The following is a 25,000-nucleotide window of genomic DNA, read 5'->3' as shown; positions in this document are numbered from 1 at the left end:
ATTTTGGAAAATTTCAAAAAACATTTTGGAAAATTTCAAAAAACATTTTGGAAAATTTCAAAAATGTTACATTTCCACGCGTAAAAAAAAGTTTTCAGTCAAAAAAGTAAACTTTTTGAAAATATCCACATCTATATTTTTTACAAAATGTAAAATTTCCACACGTAAACGTTTTTAGTCGACCTTTTTAAAAATATCCACTTAATAAAAACAAACACAAATAAACTGTAAAAACAGAACTAATAACATTAATAACGTGCAAAAGAAAATCACATTCAAAATCACGTAAAGGCCTGAAATCATGAACATTTCAATTCAGTTTATAAAAATAACAAAATTAATGGTAAGATAATATATACTTTACAAAATAATAATTATATAATAAATTAAATAATAATAATAAAATGTTTATAACAGAAACGACGAGTAAAGTGAACCTCGAGACTCATATTTGTCATTTTTCACATTTTAAACCTGATCAGAACCAAAGAGCAGTTTTTAATCGTTCTGTTTCCATGACGACGCTCTTTAAAACACCTGAAACTCTCTCTCTTTTTCTATCATCTGTCACACGCTCTTCATCATCATCATCATCGTCTCCTCCTCGTCCTCCTCGCTTCGTATGGATTCACGTTTCACAGCGTGTCAGCGAATTCAGCGCACACACACACACACACACACACACACACACACACTTCATTTCTTTGACACTCATAATTTGATACACAGATTCATTTTCTCTGACACACACATACACACACACACACACCACCTGCTGTTGGTGATGTTGGACACACACACACACACACACACACACATGTCCTGGACGTGGCTGCGCGGCGTGAACGATCGGGCCGATGATGAAAGCTCTCCAATGCAAATGGACACTCAATTACTGTGGTCAATCTGTTGGAGGGTGTGTGTGTCTGTCTGTGGGTGTGTGTGTACACACGTGTGTGTGTGTGTGTGTGGCGTTTACCCAGCAGGCCGTGCGCTCGAGGACTCTCCGGTGGCTTGTTAAGACGCCGTTGAGAGCACTTGGCTTTGAATTGGCCTTTTGTCAGCGGAGCTGCCAGAGGGAGGCGGAGTGTGTGTGCGCGCGCGCGTGTGTGTGTGTGTGTCAGTGTGTGTGTGTGTGTGTGTGTGTGTGCTCTTGTACTGTTGTGAGGACCAGTGAGAGGTTTTAGTTTCAGGTCGTCTCATGTTTATCTGTTAATGACTGATCCTCACAAGTGTTTTTTGGTGACGTCTCACAAACATCAGCTGCTTTTTACCTTCAGATTAAGATTTAGTCTGGATTAATTCATACGCGCGCCTTTTTCCGGTCAGTCGTCATGGAAACTTCGTCACGCGTTAACGTGCGTTAGCCTATCGCACACGTATGTTTTGTTTACACGTGACATCGTCACGTATCAGACTCGTTTTAACGCAGTTCAAAAACTGAAAAACAAATCAGGAACGAGAGGAAAACCCTTTGGAAAATGTCTGAATTTAAAACAAATTTCAAACCACTTTCAACCTTAAATGTCAACACTTCACTAAACGTGTGTCATAAAATCCACATCTTTGTAAAAATGTCCAGACTTTATGAAAATGTGCACAAGTTAGAAAGAGATTCTGATTCTAAACTTTATAAAAACATCTAAACTAAACACAATAAATCCAGATCCCCCCCCCACTGTGCTGCGCTCGTCTTAATCCGGCCCTGCGGGGGGGGGCGTCGCCTTTGTTTCTCCCGCTCTTCTTTATGTTGAAGAGGACGTCGACCTCCCACAATGCCTTGCTCCTCGCAGGTCACCGCCGACACTCCACCCGCCTCAGAGGGGCGGAGACGGGGACGGATTTAACGAGCGCCACTCGAGCGTCATTAACGCGTTAGTGGAAGAGAGAGAGAGAGAGAGAGAGTTCATCCTCGGGGGTCGAGCGAGACGTCTGCGCTGTGTTTTCTCCGGACGCGGCGGCGAGCGGGGGCGGAGCCAATCAGAGCGCGAGCGTTGGGCCACTTCAGCGCCGCTTTGAAGGATTAACGCGGATTTGTTTCCTTTGTGCTGGTTTTGGAGATTGAAGACGTTTATTGTGCAGAATAATCCCCTGAAACACACACACACACACACACACACACACACACACACACACACGCACACACACACACACACACACAGATTAAATACGACACTTTCAGTAAAATGATATAAAATAAAGCCGCTTGTCTTTAATCTCATCTTTAATCTGGTGTTTTGCAGGATTACATGCAGAACGTCCACGGGAAGGAGATCGACCTGCTGAGGACCACGGTCAAGGTTCCCGGGAAACGGCCGCCGCGCGCCGTCTCCACCTGCGCCGCCATAGGCCCCGCCCCCAAAACCAACGGGCTGACCAAAGACATGAGCAGTCTGCAGCTGGGGCAGAATCCAGGTGAGACGCCGTCACCATCACACCTGTGTTTACCTGTGAAATGAATCCACGTAATCCCGGGTTTTAACCTTCAGATTAAAGTCAAAGTTTGGATTAATTCATGTTTTTTTAAATTTATAATGCAATAAAATCACATTATTACAACGTACGAGACAGAAAAATGGCCACAGTGTTCTAAATAGCCGACTTCCTGTTTTATTTTGAAGTTCCAAGACAATTTTGTTTGTAATGAAATCATTTGTGGAGGAGAAAATAATAATAAAAGAAGTGGGAGATTAACAAAAACACGGGATTATTAGTAATTATTCAGCGATTTAACTTAAATAAACACATATTTTGTTTTTTTAAACTTATAATGCAATAAAATCACATTATTACAACGTACGAGATAGGAAAATGACCACAGTGTTCTAATTATCTGACTTCCTGTTTTATTTTGTAGTTCCAAGACAATTTTACTTAAAATAATAAAAAACTGAGGTGGGAAATAAACAAAAGCAGGAAATTATTAGGAATTATTCAGTGATTTAATTAAAAAAAAAACATACATATATTTAGTAAACAGTAAATAAGTAAAATAAAAGCACATTACAAAATAAAAGCCTGTGTGAATATATTTATTTTCTTTCTCTTTTATAAAAGAATAATAAATGAATATATAATATGATTAATAATAACTTCAAATATATTGTTGTTTTAGGAGCAAACATCTAATAATAAGAATCAAAACATTAACTTAGAAGGGAAATAATCATTGTTTTGCAGATGTATAATAATAATAATCATAATAATAATGAAAGTATTTATTATTGATGTTAATAATCAGTGATGTTCTGTCTTAATTAAAACGCCGTCTATTGTCTCTTTTACTGTGTCTCTAATGTTGGACATGTTTCAAACAGGAAGATAAAACACACACACGAGACATTTCCTCTGTTCACCTGAAGACACGTCGTAAAACACACACACACACACACACACACACACACACACACACACACACACACACACAGAGGAGGCCGAGCTAATAGCATGAATATTCAGTGAACCGTACTCCGTGTACTAATTATTGTCATGAATATTAATGTAATCAGAGTCGTGGCTCCGCTCAGCCAACGCCGACAAATGAGCTGTAATGAGAGAATGAGGGTGAGAGGGTGAGGAGGAGGAGGAGGAGGGTGAGGAGGAAGGTGAGGAGGATGATTCACCCTGCTGCTGTTGGAGTGAGCAGCTTTGATTTAAGCAGCCAGTGAGGTGTGTGTGTGTGCGTGCGTGCGTGCGTGCGTGCGTGTGCGTGCGAAACACTCGTCTCAGTGTTTCACCTGCTGGAAAAACTGACTGTACGTCTGTTTTCATGTGTTCGTCACCACTCACTCTCCCTGCACCAAAGCCCATAGAGAAAATCAGTGATTTCAGCTCACAGGACACAGGGACGCTGCTGCTCTACTGCTGCCTCGTGTGGTCACTTTCAGTCACTGATTTAAAGCGAAACGAGTGATTTTGAGTGCCGAATTTTACAAAATAAGACATTTGAACTCAGTGATGGAGGCAACAGTGGATCTACAGCTCCTGTGTGCTGTGATGTTAAAATCTTGTAAAATTACTGGTTTTCTCTATGGGGTTTGGTGTGGGAGAGTGAGTGGTTTACAAAGCAACACAAACTTTTATTTTCCACTCTGTCTAATGGCAAATTAAAGACTCTGTGAATAAAATCTACATCGGCTTAAGTCTACGACATCTTAAGAACATAAACATGTCTTTATCTCACTGTTAGACAGACTTTTATAAACCACTCACTCTCCCTGCACCAAACCCCATAGAGAAAACCAGTGATTTTAACATGACAGCACACAGGAGTTCACAGGAGTTGTTGATCCACTGCTGCCTCCATCAGTGGGTTTAAATGTCTTATTTTGTTAATTCGGCACTTGAAATCCTTCGTTTGGATTAACTTCAGTGACACAAAGTGACCACACGAGGCAGCAGTAGACCAGCAGCTCCTGTGTCCCCGTGAGCTAAAATCAATGGTTTTCTCTGTGGGCTTTGGTGTGGGAGAGTGAGTGGCAAACCCCCCATTTAAAAACATGAAATGTTACTTAAATGGCCGACACTAACGTGTTTGACGTGGACTTCCTGTCTCAGGCACGGTGACCAGCAGCTCCTCGGCGTCTCAGATGGCGAGCGGCGTCAGCCTGGTTTCCTTCAACAGCCGCGGCGTGGAGGGCATGCACCAGCGCTCGTACTCGGTGTCCAGCGCCGACCAGTGGGCCGAGGCCACCGTCATCGCCAACTCTGGAGTCAGCACAGGTGAGGCCAGAGCCCCAGCACGGAGCTCCGCCGCAGAGCCCGTGTCGTTCACACGGACTGACTGACGGCCGTGTTGTTGCCGTGACGATGGGCTTGAGTGACGGCTGTCGTCTCAGTGTCGTAGCCTCCAGTCTGACTCGTGTAACGTTTAAATGTGTGAGAGGCTTTCACACACACACACATCAGTGCTGTCACAGCAGCCATTTTGTTTAGACCGTCGTTTAATCTCAGTGGTGATGATGACGATGTCACAGCAGGAATTTAGAATATTTTTATTTTCAGCTTTTCCACATGCTCTGGGTTAGTGTTATGTATGTATCTGTACTACGTCTCGTATCTCCTATGTTTTGTATCTCGGCTACGTTTCATTACTTTGCTACGTGTTGTATCTCTACTATGTTTCGTAAATCTGCTACGTATCGTAGCTCGGCTATGTTTCATGACTTTGCTACGGTTTATGGCGCCGTTACGTTTCATGACTCTGCTACGTTTTGTGACTCTGTTACGTTTCGTGAATTTGCTACATTTCGTAGCTCTGTTACGTTTTGTATCTCTGCTACCTTTCATGACTTTGCTACGTGTTGTATCTCTACTGTGTTTCTTATCTCTGCTACGTTTCGTAACCCTGCTACGTTTCGTATCTCGTCTATGTTTTGTGAATTTGCTACGTTTCGAGGCTTCGTTACGTTTCGTAACTCTGCTACGTTTCGTATCTCGTCTGTTTCATGACTTTGCTACGTGTTGCATCTCTACTACGTTTTGTATCTCTGCTACGCTTCGTATCTCGTCTATGCTTTGCGACTTTGCTACGTTTCGTGGCTCCGTTACGTTTCATGACTCTGCTACGTTTCGTATCTCTGCTACGTTTCGTATCTCTGCTACATTTCGTAACTCTGCTACGTTTCGTGACTCTGCTGCGTTTTGTGATTCTGTTACGTTTCGTAACTCTGCTACGTTTCGTATCTTGGCTACGTTTCGTGACTCTGCTACGTTTCGTATCTCTGCTACGTTTCGTGACTCTGCTACGTTTCGTATCTCGTCTATGTTTTGTGAATTTGCTACGTTTCGTGGCTTCGTTACGTTTCGTAACTCTGCTACGTTTCGTATCTCGTCTATGTTTCATGACTTTGCTACGTGTTGCATCTCTACTACGTTTCGTATCTCTGCTACGCTTCGTATCTCGTCTATGATTTGTGACTTTGCTACGTTTCGTGGCTCCGTTACGTTTCATGACTCTGCTACGTTTCGTATCTGCTACGTTTCGTATCTCTGCTACATTTCGTGACTCTGCTACGTTTCGTGACTACTGCGTTTTGTGATTCTGCTACGTTTTGTATCTTGGCTACTTTTCGTGACTTTGCTACGTTTCGTATCTCTGCTAAGTTTCGTATCTCTGCTACGTTTCGTAACTCTGCTAAGCTTCGTATCTCTGCTACGTTTCGTAACTCTGCCACATTTGTGACTCTGCTGCGTTTCATGACTTTGCTACGCTATGTATCTCTTCTACGTTTTGTGACTCTGCTGCGTTTCATCACGTTGCTACGTTTCGGATACGTACATTTTGGATACATTTCGTCGCACTGCTGCCTTTGATGAGACTTGAGTGCTTGTTGACACTGCTGCCTCTGGCCCGTTGGGGGCGCCTGTGGTCAGATTGTTGAGCGTCGAAACGAGCGGAGTGAAGTGAGTGAAGAGGAAGTAGAGGATCAGGTCTGGAGTCTTGCGGTGGAGGTGGTGATGGGTGGAGGGAGGATGGGCGGGCGACGCGGCTGACATGGATGGAGCGCGGCGTGCAGATGGGACGGCCGTTAATCCACGGCGGTTAATTGCGCGCTCGGGGATGGCATCTTGTCAGCAGAGATAAGTTGTCACATTTTCCACTTGAGCTGAGACTAAACGATTGTAAAATAAGTTATGGCCGTCCTTGGGGCTGTCTGCCGTTTGGGAACCCGGCCGCCGCCGACGCCACCGCCGCTGCTGCTGCTGCAGCCAAACACTGTGTGTGTGTGTGTTTCCATCTGCACACACACACACACACACACTCATGTCAGTGTCAGCGCAGCGCTCTGATATTGATGGAAGCTGAATGTTATTTTATTCTGCCGCTAGTCACAGCTGTCAGCGGCCGCCATGACTAGTGGAGGGAAGAGAGAGAGACGGCGCTCCCTCTTTTCGAAGCCTCTGGGCCCCGCCCCCTCCTCCTCTGGACCGCCGCGTAGACCTGAACACAACTCTAGACCTTAATCCTGGTTTCTAAACAGATTATAACAGGGTATCCGCGGGGTCTTAAAAAGTCTTAAATCCATAAAAATTGAATTTAAGGCCTTAACATTTCTTAAATTCTCCTAAAATCTCATAAAAGGTCTTAAATACAATTTCAAAAGGTCTTAAAAATCTTATAACGTTACTTTTATTTAAAACGTGCATAAACTTCAGTTTCGCTTTGAAATGTTTCTGTTTTTGAAGATGCGATAACAACAATAACTACAACACGGAACTAAAGTAGGTCACCTGTGCTGCCCGGTCAGAATTTATCGAGCACCACTAGCTAGCGTGCTGTGTGCGCGCCGCGGTGTGTTTTAGCTTAGCATAGCAGCGGAGAAAACTTAATGAAAGCCCACAGCTAAGCCGAATTGCAAGTTCAATGATTTGTGGCTCCAATTTTCCTTCATGTCTTTTGTACTTTTTGCCAGTATGCATTTGAATGAATTGGATGGGTCGTAATTGAATTCATTATGGTCTTAAAGAAGTCTTAAAAAGTCTTAAATGTGACTTGTTGAAACCTGCAGAGACCCTGTATAAGCTGCTATTATTGTTTGAAGTGTGTTTTTAAATAAACCTTTATTGACACACGTGATGGCTGACGCTCCGTGTTTGACTGTTCAGACACAGGCCTGGGGGAGTCGGTCTGCTCCAGTCCCAGCATCTCCAGCACCACCAGCCCCAAGATGGAGCCTCCGCCGTCGCCGCACGCCAACCGCAAGAAGCACCGGAGGAAGAAGAGCACCAGCAACTTCAAAGCCGACGGCCTCTCTGGTACTGCAGAAGGTAACATCATCTCCCCGCCCCCTCACCTCACACTTTCCCTGCCCAGGTCCCAAAACACTTAACACTTAACTCCTCCCACTTTTCTACGTACTTTCACATCTTTAAAGCATTTCCACATATATATATATATATAAATAACTTCTTACACGCTAACAAACCGGGGTTGGGAAAGGAAGTCGTGATCACCTGAGTCTCCTGACCTCCTCCGCTGTGAGGGAAGGATCTCACCATCTTTTCATTCTGTCGACCCTTCATCTCTTCATGGTGTTGACCTCTTTTCTTCTTCCTCTCTGGCTGTGTTTGAGTTTGCTGAGAAACATCTGACGTTTGTAACAGACTTTTCAGGATCATTTCCTGAATTTCAAAAATTCATGAAAATTATTCCTTAAGAGGTTTGCAAATAATTTCAACTGATCCTTGTTCAGGCTGATGCCGACTATTATGATGGTAAATTTCAAGTCATTCCGAGATACTTTTTGTTTTTGTGGAGAAAGTCAGCTCACTGTCAAAGTGCATCAGGGCTAATGGATAATTTCCTGAATTAAAAAAATTCATTAAAATTATTCCTTAAGAGATTTACAAATATTTTCAACTGATCCTTGTTCAGGGCAATGTCGACTATTATGATGGTAAATTTCAAGTCATTCTGAGATACTTTTTGTTTTTGTGAAGAAAGTCAGCTCACTGTCAAAGTGCATCAGGGCAAATGGATTATTTCAAGAATTTCAAAAATTCGTGAAAATTATTCCTTAAGAAGTTTGCAAATAATTTCAACGGATCCTTGTTCAGATGATGTAGACTATTATGATGGTGAATTTCAAGTCATTCCGAGATACTTTTTGTTTTTGTGAAGAAAGTCAGCTCACTGTCAAAGTGCATCAGGGCAAATGGATCATTTCCTGAATTTCAAAAATTCATGAAAATTATTCCTTAAGAGCTTTGCAAATATTTTCAACAGATCCTTGTTCAGGGCGATGCCGACTATTATGATGGTAAATTTCAAGTCATTCCAAGATACTTTTTTTTTTTTTTTAGAGGAACGCTTACTGTCAAAGTGCATCATGGATCATTTCCTGAATTTCAAAAAATCATTAAAATTATTTCTTTAGAGGTTTGCAAATAATTTCAACAGATCCTTGTTCAGGGCGATGCCGACTATTATGATGGTAAATTTCACTCTCACACACTTGCACTTTCATTCACACACCCGCTCACACACTCTAACACACACACACACACTGTCTCTCTCTCCGGTGGTTGATGGTTGAACAGATGAACAGATGTTGTAGCAGCATCAGCAGCAGCAGATGTGTAATGGCCGCCTCTCCATCATGGAGGCATCAAACAGCAGAGCGGAGAAGTGATCGTCTGAGTGACGGATCGACTTTGATCGCTCTCTGGTTGATTCCACTTTCTCTTTTTATCTTTGTTTATCTTTCTCTCCTTTTTCCTTTCCTTTCCTGCTCCTCCCTCCATTTTCTCTCCTCCCTCTCTTCACACCATGTTTTCCTCCTCATTTCCTCTCCTTTTGTCTTGTTGACCCGTTCTTCTTCTTCTTCTTCTCTTTATTATTATTATTGTCAGACGCTCCCTGTGAGCGCCGCACATTGTCAGACGCTCCCCGACTCCGTCCGTCTCCCTCCATTACTCAGCCAGAGAGGCTTAAGTGAAATATTATAAATAATCCAGCCTATTGAAATCTTTTATCAGCTGTGTCACTTTCATTATTCAATAAGCGATTAGTAACAGTCTTCCCAATTTAGCCATTAAGCAGCGAGCGTGCTCCGCCGGCCGCCGCCACCACCTCCTCGCCACCGCCGCCGCAGCCTGTCACGCCGGGCGAGCGGGTGAAGTATCTTCATGTCAGAGTGAAGTCTGCTTTAATTCATGAGGGGGAAACGCCCTCTGTAGACGAGCTCCCCCAGGTCGACCACACTCACACACACACACACTCAGTCTAACCCTGCTCTTTAAGACGGTGGACGTCAAGTTTTTGGCGTTTATTTTATGAATTCTTCGGTCTGACGGCAGCTAAGCTAAGCTACATCCACACTGTCCTGCTGCTGTCTTCAGGCCTTTGAGTTTCAAAACTCCAGAACTGCGATTTTTAAAAAAAAAACTAAAGTCAGCTCACTGTCAAAGTGCATCAGGGCAAATGGATCATTTCCTCAATTTCAAAAATTCATATAAATTATTCCTTAAGAGGTTTGCGAATAATTTCGACTGATCATTGTTCAGGGCGATGCCGACTATTATGATGGTAAATTTCAAGTCATTCGGAGAAACTTTTTTTTTTTAGGCTGAAGTCAGCTCACTGTCAAAGTGCATCAGGGCAAATGGGTAGTTTCCTCAATTTCAAAAATTCATTAAAATTATTCCTTTTCAACGGATCCTTGTTCAGGGTGATGTCGACTATTATGATGGTAAATTTCAAGTCATCCACACTGTCCTGCTGCTGTCTGCAGGCCTTTGAGTTTCAAAACTCCAGAACTGCATTTTAAGTCTGAACGAGCACAAATCTAGATTTTTGACAACTATGGGGCTGCATTTTAGTCCCAGGGTTCCTACGCAACATGGAAAAGTACGGAATTTAATTTGAGTCATTTCCAAGTCTGGATAAGTATGTATTCATGTTTGTGTTGTTTCCAGACTACTATCTCACTTTCTAAAATGTATTTATTTATTATTTACCGAGCTAGCCATCTAGTAGCCATCAAGTTTTCCGAGGGCTGGCTTCATGAAAAATGAGTGAAGGGTTTTAAAAACATTTATTTACATAATAAGCATCTAACTATTTGTATTCAGATGTTTAATATTGGAAATTTTACTGGAAAAGTATGGAATTTTGAAATAGAAAATGTGAAGGAACTCTGTAGCCCAGACGAGCAGAATTTTAGATTTTTGGAAATCTACACGGCTGCGTTTTAGTCTGGACAGGTCGAAACTGAGATTTTATGAAAACTATGAAGCTCGATTTTATTCTGGACATGCAGAAATTTAGATTTCTTAAAGCAAAGAAAAGCTTTTAGTTTGAGTCTGGACAGAAACAGATGTTTGAAAATACACACACACACACACACACACACACACACACACACACACACACACACACACACACACACCTGTTTACTGGTTGAGGAATCAAAGCAGCAATGACTCATGATTGGAGTGTGTGTGTGAGAGAGTGTGTGTGTGTGTGTGTGTCCTCTGCACCTGCGACGTCTCTGACTTTTTTCATTGTAAACCCTGAATTCCTTCAGAGTCCAGGGTTAATCAAGCAGCAGGTGGCTCCGCCCACTTCCATAGGTCTGTTAGTGTGGTCAGACAGGTGGCTCCCCCCCCCCCCCCACCTCTGCCACAGGTCTGTTAGTGTGGTCAGAACACAAAGACCAGTCTGTGGATCAGAGTCCAGGTGGTCCTCATGTGGTCCTCAAGTGGTCCTCAGGTGGTGGTTTCTTATAGATCATTACACACTACACAATCACTACATTACCCATAATCCTTGGCTGCTGATGCTTCAGGACATGAGGAAGTCATTTAAACTCTGTTTGTTTGAATTGAGCTTGTGGTTTTATATTTATTTAGACTTTGATTTATAACTCTGTTTTCCCGTCACATGACTTCAGTCCTTCCTTGTCCTCCTCATGCCCCGCCCTCATATCTCAGGTGTTTCTGCATGAAATCAGATTAAATCTCACACACTTGTTTGATAAAAACACACACACACACACACACACACGCAGACGTCAGTATTTCTTTTCTCAGCCAGACTTCAGAACAATCGGCTGCGATATTTTCCAGGTTATTAATGTTGTAAAAGGCTGCGAATAATATGAGGAGTAATGACCTGTGTCGCAAAGCAATACTGTGTGCGCTGACATTTAAGGCTTTTAATTTGTGTTTCCTGAGGCCTCCTTTAGTCTGCCTCACACTCCCCTCTCATTGGTCCTACACCGTCCTGCCTGTCCCACACACACACACACACACACACAGTCAGGATGGTAGCATTGTATGCACCCCCCCCCCGTGTGTGTGCGTGTGCGTCTTGTAAATGCTGTATATTTGGTTTGTTCTGTTTCTGCTGTTAAAGGTTGCCGGTGTCAGAGTTCACAAATTGCCTCGCTGCCGCCTCTATCTGTGTGAATGTCGCTCACCGTAGCCGAGAGCGCTGCCAGTAATTACCAACACAACGCCACTCACTACGCCGTCTGTGTGTGTGTGTGTGTGTGTGTGTGTGTGTGTGTGTTCGATTGTGTGTGTTAGTGTGTGCGTGTGTGGCACATACATATGTGTAGCTGCTCAGGTTCAGGCAGCAGCAAATCACCGTCAGAGCTGCTCTAAAATTAGCTTAGAGTTAAGCGTCTTAGAGTTAAGACGCTTGTTTTTTATTTATGGAGCAAATAAAGTTTGATTTTCTTCAAACTAATTTAAAAAAAAATCGTACTTTTTACCGTCTTTACCGTCTTAGTTTCTGCCCGTCCAGACTAAAATGCAGCTTCGTAGTTTTCAAACCTCTTAGTTTTTGTCCGCCCAGACTAAAATGGAGCCTTTCAGTATTCAAACGTCTTAGTTTCTGCCTGTTTAGTCTAAAATGCAGCCTTTTAGCTTACAAATGTCTTTATATGGACTAAAATGCAGCCTTTTAGCTTTCAAACGTCTTTATATGGCCTAAAATGCAGCCTTTTAGCTTTCACACGTCTTTATATGGACTAAAATGCAGCCTTTTAGCTTTCAAACATCTTTATATGGACTAGAATGCAGCCTTTTAGCTTTCAAACGTCTTTATATGGACTAAAATGCAGCCTTTTAGCTTTCAAACGTCTTTATATGGACTAAAATGCAGCCTTTTAGCTTTCAAACGTCTTTATATGGACTAAAATGCAGCATTTTAGCTTTCAAACGTCTTTATATGGACTAAAATGCAGCCTTTTAGCTTTCAAACGTCTTTATATGGACTAAAATGCAGCCTTTTAGCTTTCACACGTCTTTATATGGACTAAAATGCAGCCTTTTAGCTTTCAAACGTCTTTATATGGACTAAAATGCAGCCTTTTAGCTTTCAAACGTCTTTATATGGACTAAAATGCAGCCTTTTAGCTTTCAAACGTCTTTATATGGACTAAAATGCAGCCTTTTAGCTTTCACACGTCTTTATATGGACTAAAATGCAGCCTTTTAGCTTTCAAACGTCTTTATATGGACTAAAATGCAGCCTTTTAGCTTTCAAACGTCTTTATATGGACTAAAATGCAGCCTTTTAGCTTTCAAACGTCTTTATATGGACTAAAATGCAGCCTTTTAGCTTTCAAACGTCTTTATATGGACTAAAATGCAGCCTTTTAGCTTTCAAACGTCTTTATATGGACTAGAATGCAGCCTTTTAGCTTACAAACGTCTTTATATGGACTAGAATGCAGCCTTTTAGCTTACAAACGTCTTTATATAGACTAAAATGCAGCCTTTTAGCTTTCAAACGTCTTTATATGGACTAGAATGCAGCCTTTTAGCTTACAAACGTCTTTATATGGACTAAAATGCAGCCTTTTAGCTTTCAAATGTCTTTATATGGACTAAAATGCAGCCTTTTAGCTTTCAAACGTCTTTATATGGACTAAAATGCAGCCTCTTAGCTTTCAAATCTCTTTCTGCTCATCCAGACTAAAATGCAGCCGTTTTGTTTTCAAACGTCTTAGTTTCTGCCTGTTTAGACTAAAATGCAGTCTTGTAGTTTTCAAAAAATGTCTCGGAAAACGGCTGAACGGCCTTTTTAAAGTAAAATTTGATGGTAAAATAAATGTCATGGCGACTGCAGCACAGACTCGTGTGGGGGATTGTGGGTAAAACATGGTGGTGGGCGTGGCTCTCTGGTTGCACAGCCTAATGTCCCCCTCATTTTATTCATTAGCCGCGGCGGCGCGCTGGGTCAGCATGTAGCATTAAAATCCAGAAGCAGCGTTTAATTTACACCAGAGAGAGAGAGAGGGGGGGGGGGGGGGGCGTGTCTTTCTGGATTGTTGGTTTCCATAATTGTCGAGCAGCCAAACACCCCCCCCCCCCCTCCCCCTCCTCCCCCTGAAAACAGAGAATCATGGGAATTTAATTATGATGGGATTCTTGCTGGTTGACCCTGCAGGGCTCAGCTCGATGGGTGGGTCGATGTTTGGAACGGAGACGCTCCCCGCCGCAGACCCAGGAGGCTGCTGGGAAATTATCATTCACTTTGTTCATGATGTACAGTTTGTCCTTCGTTAATGTCTGTCAGTGTAACAATGTTTCACACAAACACACAAACACAAACAACGAGCAGCTGCAGCTTCAGTCGTACTTTTAGAAGTCAAAAGACTGAGCTTTTCATATGGAGATTTCTATATTTACTACGTTTTTAATCAGATTCTGATTTTTTATCATAGTTCAGATTCATTCAAATGAAGAACGTGAACTTTCTAACCCTCACTCACTCTCCCACACCAAAGCCCATAGAGAAAACCAGTGATTTTAGCTCACAGGGACACAGGAGCTGCTGGTCTACTGCTGCCTCGTGTGGTCACTTTGTGTCACTGAGGTCAATCCGAACAAAGGATTTTTAAAGCCGAATTTTACAAAATAAGACATTTGAACTTATGGTGTTGAAGTCACTGTTCTTACTGTTGTTAAACAGCTCCTGTGAGCTGTGATGTTAAAATCACTGATTTTCTCTATGGGCTTTGGTGTGGGAGAGTGAGTGGTTCATTTTCCTGTTGTTAAAGTCTGTCTAACATGTTCTTAAGATATCATAGAGTAAGTCTGACGTAGATTTTACATATATATAATATTTTCTTTCTTATTTTGTTAACGCTCATCGCTGTTTCGTCACGTCCACACAGTGGAAGTGTATCATTGTTGCCGCCCTGTCAAAATAAGAGCGTCGCGTGACCTTGAGCCGTTAACTAGTCCTTGTAAACAGTAGTTTTAATTAGCGTGAACTCATCAGACCGAGCTCGTCAGCGGCCTGAAGCTGCAAAGAGATGAAAATGATCCACCGTCGTCTTCACCAAAGGAAACTTTCTGTTCAGCCGAGGTGTTTTCAATCTCTTTATCAGGAGAGTGGAGCTTTTTCTCAGCAGCTCCTGCAGCCTCGAGCTCTTCTTCCTCTCCTCACCTCCTCTCTCCTCACCTCCTCTCTCCTCTCCTCGGACAAGGCCATTGATTATCCAGATTCCAGCCCAGAGGGGAGCTTCAGCTCCGCTGCTCTGAGACGCTCCCAATTAGCCAAATGACTGGAGCTGAGGAAGCGTAAATGTTCGTTCCCTCGCGGGTCGACCGTGACCGCTCTCCGACTGATTAAACCTCTCATCTTTTTCACTGATTCACTCACGGCACACGGTCATGAAACCTCTTCAGAAACAAGTGTGTCCTCTGTCTGCTTCACATGTATACGTGAGTCTCTGTGGAGTCAGGTTACAGGCAGCAGCAGCAAATCACCGTCAGAGCTGCTCTAAAATTAAGCTTTGATTCTTCGTCTATGAAACACGAGTTAAGACGCTTGTTTTTTTTATTTATGGAGCAAATAAAGTTTGATTTTCTTCAAACTAATTTTGAAAAATCGTACTCTTTACCGTCTTTTACGTCTTAGTTTCTGCCCGTCCAGACTAAATTGCAGCCTTTTAGCTTTCAAATGTCTTAGTTTCTCCGTTTCGACTAAAATGCAGCCTTTTAGCTTTCAAACGTCTTCGTTTTTGTCCGTTTAGACTAAAATGCAGACTTTTAGCTTTCAAACAAAATAGTTTCTGCCTGTTTCGACTAAAATGCAGCCTTTTAGCTTTCAAATGTCTTTGTATAGACTAAAATGCAGCCTTTTAGCTTTCAAACGTCTTCGTTTCTCCCTGTTTAGACTAAAATGCAGCCTTTTAGCTTTCAAACGTCTTCGTTTTTGTCCGTTTAGACTCAAATGCAGCCTTTTAGCTTTCAAACGTCTTCGTTTCTCCCTGTTTAGACTAAAATGCAGCCTTTTAGCTTCAAACAAAATAGTTTCTGCCTGTTTCGACTAAAATGCAGCCTTTTAGCTTTCAAATGTCTTTATATGGACTTAAATGCAGCCTTTTAACTTTCAAACGTCTTTATTTGGACGTTTATTTTGGCTTTCAAAGGTCTTTGTATAGACTAAAATGCAAACGTCTTAGTTTCTGCCAGTTTAGATTAAAATGCAGCCTTTTAGTATTCAAACATCTTAGTTTCTGCCTGTTTGGACTAAAATGCAGTCTTGTAGTTTTCAAAAAATGTCTCGGAAAACATCTGAACGGCCTTTTTAAAGTAAAATTTGATGGTAAAATAAATGTCATGGCGACTGTAGCACAGACTTCAGAAACAAGAAGAAGCGTGTCCTCTGTCTGCTTCACATCTATACGTAAGTCTCTGTGGAGTCAGGTTACACCGTTAGAAGTTACCCTTCATAATAAAGGCCCTTTTTTTGACACACATAACCTCTGTTGTCGAGGGTCAATTGAGCAGAAAGGAAGGAATCCGGGGAATTATCAGCTGTGCTTTGATGGAGCGGTGGTGTCGGCGCCCCCTGGCCTGTCTTCTCCCTCCTCACTGAGGTTAATTGTAAACACAAGCCGCCTGTTGTCTGATCTGCTGCTGATGAGATGATGATGATGCCCCGGCTTCACCTCCAGCTTCACTTCCTCTCTGCGCTCGCAAACGCTTTCCAAATGTTGTTGAGCGAACACGTGTGAACGTCCTGCAGCGAGAAAGACTTTTAAACATCGACAGTGTTTACATGAAGAGCTGTTACCACCAAAAAAATAACAGGATCCCCTGATACTTAATGACATTTCTTTAAATGTGTAAAAAGACTCAATTTATTACATTTGTCCACAATGAGTGTTTGCTTCTTCAAAGTGATGCTAACAGTAGCTACAACATATCTACGTTTAACTCCTGCACATTTAAACGTATGGAGTGTTAGCTCCTTAAAAGTGATGCTAACAATAGCAATAACACTTGATATGTTTACATTTGCAGTAGTTTAAAGTCAGCTACTGTTAGCTTCACTTTGAAGACGCTAACGCTCCTTATGTTTAAATGTACAGGAGTCAACACCAACAAGTTGCTATTGTTAGCATCACTTCGAAGAAGTTAACACTCCTTATGTACAATTATGTAGCTACTGTTAGCATCACTCTGGGGAGGCTAACACTTTATATGTTTACATTTAAAGTAGTTAAGTTTAAAGTCGACTACTGTTAGCTTCACTTTGAAGACGCTAACGCTCCTTATGTTTAAATGTACACGAGTCAACACTAACAAGTTGCTTTTGTTAGCATCACTTTGAAAAAGGTAACACTCCTTATGTACAATTATGTAGGTTACTGTTAGCATCACTCTAGGGGGGCTACCATTGATATGTTTACATTTAAAGTAGTTAAGTTTAAAGTCGGCTACTGTTAGCTCCACTTTGAAGACGCTAACGCTCCTTATGTTTAAATGTACAGGAGTCAACATCAACAAGTTGCTATTGTTAGCACTTTGAAGAAGGTAACTGTCCTTATGTGCAATTATGTAGGTTACTGTTAGCATCACTCTGAGCAGGCTAACACTTGATATGTACAAACGGTAGCTACATAAAGAGTGTTAGCTTCCACAGAGTGATGCTAAGAATAGCTACATGTTAAATAATAATCAGTGTTAGCCTCTTCAGGGTGAAACTAATGTTAGCTTCCTATTTAACTGTTACAGTCGATGACGCAGCAGTTCTGCGCTGTCACGCTGATTAGCCGCCGTATTTGTACGTTGTTTGCGTTGTTGCTAGTGTAAACAAACTAGTGTTTGTTGATTCTGATCAATCAGCTTCTAGGATCTGTCCAGCGCTTGTCTTAAGATTTTATCGTCCAAAGTGTGGACACACAGGTCCGTGTGTCTTCTACAGTCTTACACAAACACACATGCTCATGCAGGGCAGGAATAATTGACTCCTGATTGGCGCATTAACCTCAGAGGGGGTTGTGGGTAATCGATCCCCCTCCAGCACGACTGATTGTAATCACTGACCTCTCCAGCAGAGGAGAGGGGAGCGGTGGATCAGTGGGCCCTCGGGGCGCTGGGGGGTCGGACGGACTCAGGGCCCCATAATTAAGGTAGCATCCTGGCTTCAGGGGGCGGGGTCACGCAGGTCAGCGGTGGTTGGTCGAGGAGAACAGGTGTTGTTCAGTCAGCAGCGCACATGGACCGAGCCGACGGTGTAATTACCACTAATGACCAGGTCGTCGCTGAGGCGCTGTTCAACTGCAACGACGACGTTTTAAACGTCACTTTAAACAAACTTTTGATGATTGACCATTTGTTTTGGTAGCTCCTCCTCGACGTGGGCGGAATCACGCTAGCAACGGCTGCGTGAAGTTGTTTTCAGTGTAACTGAATCATTAGAATCAGTGGATTAAAAAAGATTTGTTCACAGAATCGTTCAGTATTTCAGTCACTGAACTGAAATACAAGTGAACGTGGTCGTGATTGGGCTCACGATCGCCGGCTTTCAGTAGCGCTGTCGCTAATACCCCACAGCCACCAGGGGGCCCCCAAACTGCAAGTTCAGACTCATATTTTATTATATTTTTGAGAATTAAAAGTACCCAGTAATCAGAAAAAGTAAGGAATCTCTACCTCGAGTTTGAAAAAATAGGGGCCCCCAAATAGTATCTCGCATAGGGCCCCCAAACAGCTAGAAACGGCCCTGCTAATACCCCGACTCCTCTGTTAAATATTGACATTTTAGACGTTTTCTTGGCTAAATGTTGGAGATTAACATGTGTTTTCAGGATTTTTAAGTCTTTAAATCTACTGTTGGCTTTGACTCTTGTGTCTTGGACGTCGCGCTCACGACTCTACAGCGACGACGCTCTCTGACCAATCAGAGGCCGCTTCTCTGCGACCTTTGGCGTTTTCTAACGTTTTGTAGCGTCTTGAGTTCTCTGACTGAACGTCTGCTTGTTCTCCTGCAGAACAAGAGGAGAACTTTGAGTTCATCATCGTGTCTCTGACGGGGCAGACGTGGCATTTCGAGGCCACTTCGTACGAGGAGCGAGACTCGTGGGTTCAGGTGATCGAGAGTCAGATCCTGGCCAGTCTGCAGTCGTGTGAGAGCAGCAAGAACAAGGTGAGCACCGCGCTGTCTATACTTTAACAAGTACTTTCACCTGTTTTAGTACACATATTTTACAAAAAAAACTCCCAATTCAGGATATTTCACACATTCGCAATGTTCAATTTTCAAGTTAATTTTGCACCTTTTTTTAAGACATTTCACAAATATATATAGAAACTTATTTTGGAATTAAAAAATTTTTTTGTGGATTCAGAGAAGTTATTTAGCAAATTTAGACAAATATTTTTGTAAATTAAAAAAAAAAAAAAAGGAAATTCTCAATTCAGGAAGTTAATGTACACATTGTAAGTGTTGTTCAAACATTCAGAAATACATTTTATTTAATCAGAAAGATTTTTGCTAATGTTTGAAAGTCAATTTTAAAAAGTCTTAAAGATAATTTAAAAAATCGGAAGAAATTTTGTTGCTTCAGGGAAAATTGTTGCTACTTCAAGTAAAAACGTGGCAACTTCAGGTAAATCTTACAGAAATGTTGATACTTTGAGTAAATTTTATAGAAATTTTGATACTTTGAGTAAATTTTATAGAAATTTTGATACTTTGAGTAAATCTTATAGAAACTTTTAGTAAATCTTAGAAATGTTGATACTTTGAGTAAAACTTATAGAAATGTTGATATTTTTAGTAAATCTTATAGAAATTTTGATACTTTTAGTAAATATTATAGAAATTTTGATACTTTAGGTAAATCTTATAGAAATGTTGATACTTCAGTTATTTGACAAATTTAGACAGAGTTTCACGATCGTGATTAGAATTAATCTCATAAACTTGAACATTGAATAATTTGATGTTAAACTGTGTCTTTAACTGTAAAACACACACTTTTATCTTCACCTTGGTTACAGTATTTCAACATAAACGTCTCAAATTAACGTCCACTTAGTCCTTCTGGAGCGTTTAACCACGTGTCATCATCATCATCATCGTCATCATCATCCTCGTTTCTCTTTATAGTTTAATAGTAAATATGTTGATTTAAAGTTACATTTCTCTCATTATTGATCATTTAGAGTCAAACATTGACGTGTGTGTGTTCTGTCAAAATGTACACAATCACAGAAAATGATCGTGAATAAAAACAGGACACACACACACACACTCAAACGCGCGCACACACACACACACACACACACACACACACACACACTCTCTCTTTCACTCTGATAATTACAAAAATACCAATTACTCTCGGTGACTTTCAGCCTCAGTGTTTTGCCATTTTCCTGCTGCACACGAAGCAGTCGCTCAGCGAGGCTCGGTGTCGAGGACGTCGTGTTTACGCCTCGGGCTCTACGCGCTTTTATTACACACACACACACACACACACACACACACACACTAAAACATCTAAAACACAGGCCACCCCCTCCTCCCTCCATCATTCCATTTGTTTGCTGTTTTTCTTTCATTCCGTCAACGTGTGTGTGTGTGTGTGTGTGTGTGTGTGTGTGTGTGTGTGTGTGTGTGTGTGTGTGTGTGTGTGTGTGTGTGTGTGTGTGTGTGTGTGTGTTCACATCTGCTCAGCGTCTGCACCCACCTGTGGCACAAGAGTGTGTGTGCGTGTGTGTGTTCATGCTTAAAACTATTCAACAAACTCAACGCGAATCAGACATTTTAACATCTTTCAACCAACAAAGATCAATAAAATCAATGTGTGGTTAAATTGTATAAATGTTTTCACCCTGAAAGTTGATTTTTTTCACATTTTTCTCCTCTTAATTAACATTAGAAATAAGATAGAATGTGTTTTTCTGTCATTTCTGCTCAGTAAATGACTTCATGACCTGGTTGTGTAATTCCATGCAAACACAGGTGTTCAGGTGTTCAGGTGTTCAGGTGTTCAGGTGTTCAGGTGTTCAGGTGTTCAGGTGTGCGTCAGTGTCTGATGTTGTGCGTTTCCCCTCAGTCTCGTCTCACCAGTCAGACGGAGGCGATGGCGCTGCAGTCCATCAGAGCAATCCGAGGAAACGGACACTGTGTCGACTGTGAAGCTCAGAGTGAGTCACTCAACCATTTCTGACCGTCTTTAACCCTGAATCAGTAAAATCAAGGTCATAACTGACCAATAAATGATAGAAATGTCAATAATCCTGACTCTCTGTGTGTGTGTGTTCAGACCCGGACTGGGCCAGTCTGAACCTGGGCGCCCTCATCTGTATCGAGTGCTCGGGCATCCACAGGAACCTGGGCACACATCTGTCCAGGGTCCGCTCTCTGGACCTGGACGAGTGGCCGCTGGAGCTCATCAAGGTCATGTCGGCCATCGGCAACGAGCTCGCCAACAGCGTGTGGGAGGCCAACGCTCAGGGACGCCTCAAACCCGGGCCGGACGCCAGCAGGTAGGAGTGTGTTACTGCGCCTCAAAAGCTCATTTTACGTAGGGTGAAAATGGCCGACTTCCTGTTGAGTTGAGGCCATGGTTACGGTCGACTTTTTTGTTCGTCTTGGTCCATAACATCTTCCCACCAAGTTTCGGGAAATTCGGTGGAACTCAATTTATGCTGAAGTCACGGGTCACTTCCTGTTTCGTGGCGAATAGTCAAAATTCGCCAATACGCAGACGGTTGCAGTGGCCACACCATTTTGAATCCTCAAAACCTTTCAACAACTCTTCACCTTTGACGTGTCTGATACAAATTGGCGTGTTTTTTTTTTAATGTCGGTACGACAAACGCGCTCGGACGAGTTACCTCGTTTACGTAGGGTGCAAATCGCCAAATGGCCGACTTCCTGTTGAGTTGAGGTCATGGTTACGTTCAACTTTTTTGTTCGTCTTGTTCCATAACATCTTCCCACCAAGTTTTGGGAAATTCGGTGGAACTCAATTTTGCCTGTGTTTTCAGAGTCCGGGAAGTATGCTAATATCACCGGATATCACCCTCAAATATCAATTAATCAGTTTTTATAGCATCGTTTTCTAAGATAAAACTCAGTTGTGTGGTGATTTCAGCTTCTTGAAGCTGAATATAAAGGTCAAAATTGGACAAAGTCAAAAATCGCCGTATGTTTTCAGAATAAAAGCGCTGACCTGGGTGTGCAGTGCTGCCAGCTGCAGACAGGGGGCAGTGTGTCAGTGTTGGAGACACAGCAGGGTTCATACAGTGTGTGTGTGTGTGTGTGTGTGTGTGTGTGTGTGTTTGACGACAGAGAGAAACAAATGGATGAACTTCAGCATCGTTGTTGATCTGTGTGTGTCCGTACGTGTGTGTGTGTGTAATTATCGGCCGCTCAGCTCGGGGAAGCAGCAGCCATCATAACAAATTAGAGCTGACTGCCATCCGCATAAAGATCGACTTCCCCGTCCTCCCCCCTGCACTCACCCCCCCCACACTCATTAGTCAACAGAAGCACCTTATAATTACTCCACACACACACACACACACACACACACACACACTCTTTATTACACACACACACAGAGCAGTGACAGTGAAAGTATCACAACTTTGACTGAAGTAAACGTAACGACACGCTGTCAAAAATATACACTAAATACGTGCGTTTCTTTAAAAATAAGTTAATTTTCAAAATAAAATGACCTTTTCGTTGAAAATACAAGTAAAAATGATAAACAATATCGTCAACAAGGAAAAAAAACAGTAAAATCAACACGTGAAGGATTAAAAAGACCAAAATCACGTAAAACATAACAATATTAAGGCTAAATTGCCTGATTTCCTCTTACATAAAATATGAAATGAAGACAGAAACATTTTAAGTCGTTTAGATGTGGGAAAAAAAACTGTATAAATCTATTTTGTTTAATTTTGTTTAATTCTGTTGAATTTTAATCTCCTTATATTTGACTGAAGTCAACGTAACAAGAAAATATACATTAAATATGTGTTAAATATCAGTCATTTTCAAAATAAAACTGCTAAAATAACTGTTTTATTTTAATTTTAACTGAAAAATAAAACAGTTAAAACATCAGAAGGATTAAAAAACGGGAAAATCACTCGAACCAAACGAGTAGTGAGTAAATAAACACAATAATTTAAACATTATTAACAGAACGGTCGCTTTCACGTGTATTTAAGGTCAAATATGACATTCATTTAGATGTTTCTTGTCTTTGAAAACAGTTCATTTCTGTGTCAGGTTTGAATTTTAATCTCCTGAAACGACAGAAACACAAGCTCCAAATGTTGTGATTTTAAAAATCTCTTGCTCCAGTTTATTCCTGTTTTACTTAATAATTACTAAAAACTCTTTTATTATTTCCCACCTGCTGTTAATGTCAATAAAGAACGTGGAATTTTTTTTAATGTTTTCATCTTTAAAAAAAACACGTCGTACCTTGAATGCAGCACACCTTTTCCTCACACACACACACACACACACACACACACACACACACACACACACACACACACACACACACACACACACACACACACACACACACACACACACAATATTGACGTGCCATTAGCGTGCTCCGTCAGAGCTAATGCTTTTATTGTTGCTCATGTTGCTATTTATTTCTGAATGTGAAGCTTGTTTCCCCTGAGGAGATTAGAGAAGGAGGTCAATATTATCTCAATTAAGCGGCGACGCTTCACTGCTCCTCTACTGCTCCTCCTCCTCCACTGCTCCTCCATCTCTCTCTCCCTCTGCTCCTCCTCTGCTCCTCCACTGCTCCTCCACTGCTCCTCCTCCTCTGCTCCTCCACTGCTCCTCCACTCCTCCTCCTCTGCTCCTCCACTGCTCCTCCTCTGCTCCTCCACTGCTCCTCCACTCCTCCTCCACTTCTCCTCCTCTGCTCCTCCACTGCTCCTCCACTCCTCTGCTCCTCCACTGCTCCTCCACTCCTCCTCCTCTGCTCCTCCACTCCTCCTCCTCTGCTCCTCCACTGCTCCTCCACTCCTCCTCCACTTCTCCTCCTCTGCTCCTCCACTGCTCCTCTGCTCCTCCACTGCTCCTCCACTCCTCCTCCTCTGCTCCTTCACTGCTCCTCCACTCCTCCTCCTCTGCTCCTCCACTGCTCCTCCTCTGCTCCTCCACTGCTCCTCCTCTGCTCCTCCACTCCTCCTCCACTGCTCCTCCTCTGCTCCTCCACTGCTCCTCCACTCCTCCTCCACTGCTCCTCCTCTGCTCCTCCACTGCTCCTCCTCCACTGCTCCTCCACTGCTCCTCCTCTGCTCCACCACTGCTCCTCCACTGCTCCTCCTCCTCTGCTCCTCCACTGCTCCTCCACTCCTCCTCCTCTGCTCCTCCACTTCTCCTCCACTGCTCCTCCATCTCTCTCTCCCTCTGCTCCTCCTCTGCTCCTCCACTGCTCCTCCTCCTCTGCTCCTCCACTGCTCCTCCTCCTCTGCTCCTCCACTGCTCCTCCTGCTCCTCCACTGCTCCTCCATCTCTCTCTCCCTCTGCTCCTCCACTTCTCCTCCACTGCTCCTCCTGCTCCACCACTGCTCCTCCACTGCTCCTCCTCCTCTGCTCCTCCACTGCTCCACCACTGCTCCTCCACTGCTCCTCCTCCTCTGCTCCTCCACTGCTCCTCCTGCTCCACCACTGCTCCTCCACTGCTCCTCCTCCTCTGCTCCTCCACTCCTCCTCCTCTGCTCCTCCACTCCTCCTCCTCTGCTCCTCCACTGCTCCTCCACTTCTCCTCCACTGCTCCTCCATCTCTCTCTCCCTCTGCTCCTCCTCCACTGCTCCTCCACTGCTCCTCATCCTCTGCTCCTCCTCTGCTCCACCACTGCTCCTCCACTCCTCTGCTCCTCCACTGCTCCTCATCCTCTGCTCCTCCTCTGCTCCTCCTGCTCCTCCACTGCTCCTCCTCTCTCCTCCATCTCTCTCTCCCTCTGCTGTCGATAGCGTTTATCAGTCCATTCCTTAAGTAGCTCTCCGTTTGTCCTTTCTCCTCCATCATCCCTCTCTCTCTCTCTCACCGCTGTTATTATTATTGTTTTATTTTTCTCTGTGTGTGTGTGTGTGTGTGTGTGTGTGTGGACGCAGCATCGTCTTCCTCTTCCTCTTCCTCCTCTTCCTCCTCTCGTGTGTCGGCGTCTGTCGATACTTTAATCCGTCGTCGATAATCCTGCTGATTAACGACAGCGCGGTCAAACATCGATTCACCAT

The 25,000-nt window shown here is 42.9% G+C and overlaps 1 protein-coding gene across 3 annotated transcripts in view; it reads left to right on the top strand.

The window, feature by feature from the left end:
• agap1 (ArfGAP with GTPase domain, ankyrin repeat and PH domain 1) overlaps window positions 1–25,000 on the top strand; it is a gene marked incomplete at both ends in the record, with an annotated part of 108,672 nt that overhangs the window by 77,377 nt on the left and 6,295 nt on the right. The window contains 6 exons of one of the 3 annotated variants that reach the window (XM_083908538.1): window positions 2,244–2,415; window positions 4,558–4,722; window positions 7,609–7,770; window positions 18,747–18,901; window positions 20,820–20,910; window positions 21,030–21,252. In XM_083908538.1, coding sequence (XP_083764664.1) covers window positions 2,244–2,415; window positions 4,558–4,722; window positions 7,609–7,770; window positions 18,747–18,901; window positions 20,820–20,910; window positions 21,030–21,252 — 968 coding nt within the window. Of the gene's footprint in view, window positions 1–2,243; window positions 2,426–4,557; window positions 4,723–7,608; window positions 7,771–18,746; window positions 18,902–20,819; window positions 20,911–21,029; window positions 21,253–25,000 lie in introns of all 3 variants that reach the window. The other 2 variants (XM_083908539.1, XM_083908540.1) reach the window with 2 other exon arrangements.

Source organism: Microchirus variegatus (genome assembly GCF_963457635.1).
Source record: "Microchirus variegatus genome assembly, chromosome: 22".
In the NCBI taxonomy this organism is placed as follows: domain Eukaryota; kingdom Metazoa; phylum Chordata; class Actinopteri; order Pleuronectiformes; family Soleidae; genus Microchirus; species Microchirus variegatus.
The sequence above is the reverse complement of the archived record's forward strand: the minus strand, read 5'-3'. Positions and strand labels throughout refer to the sequence as shown.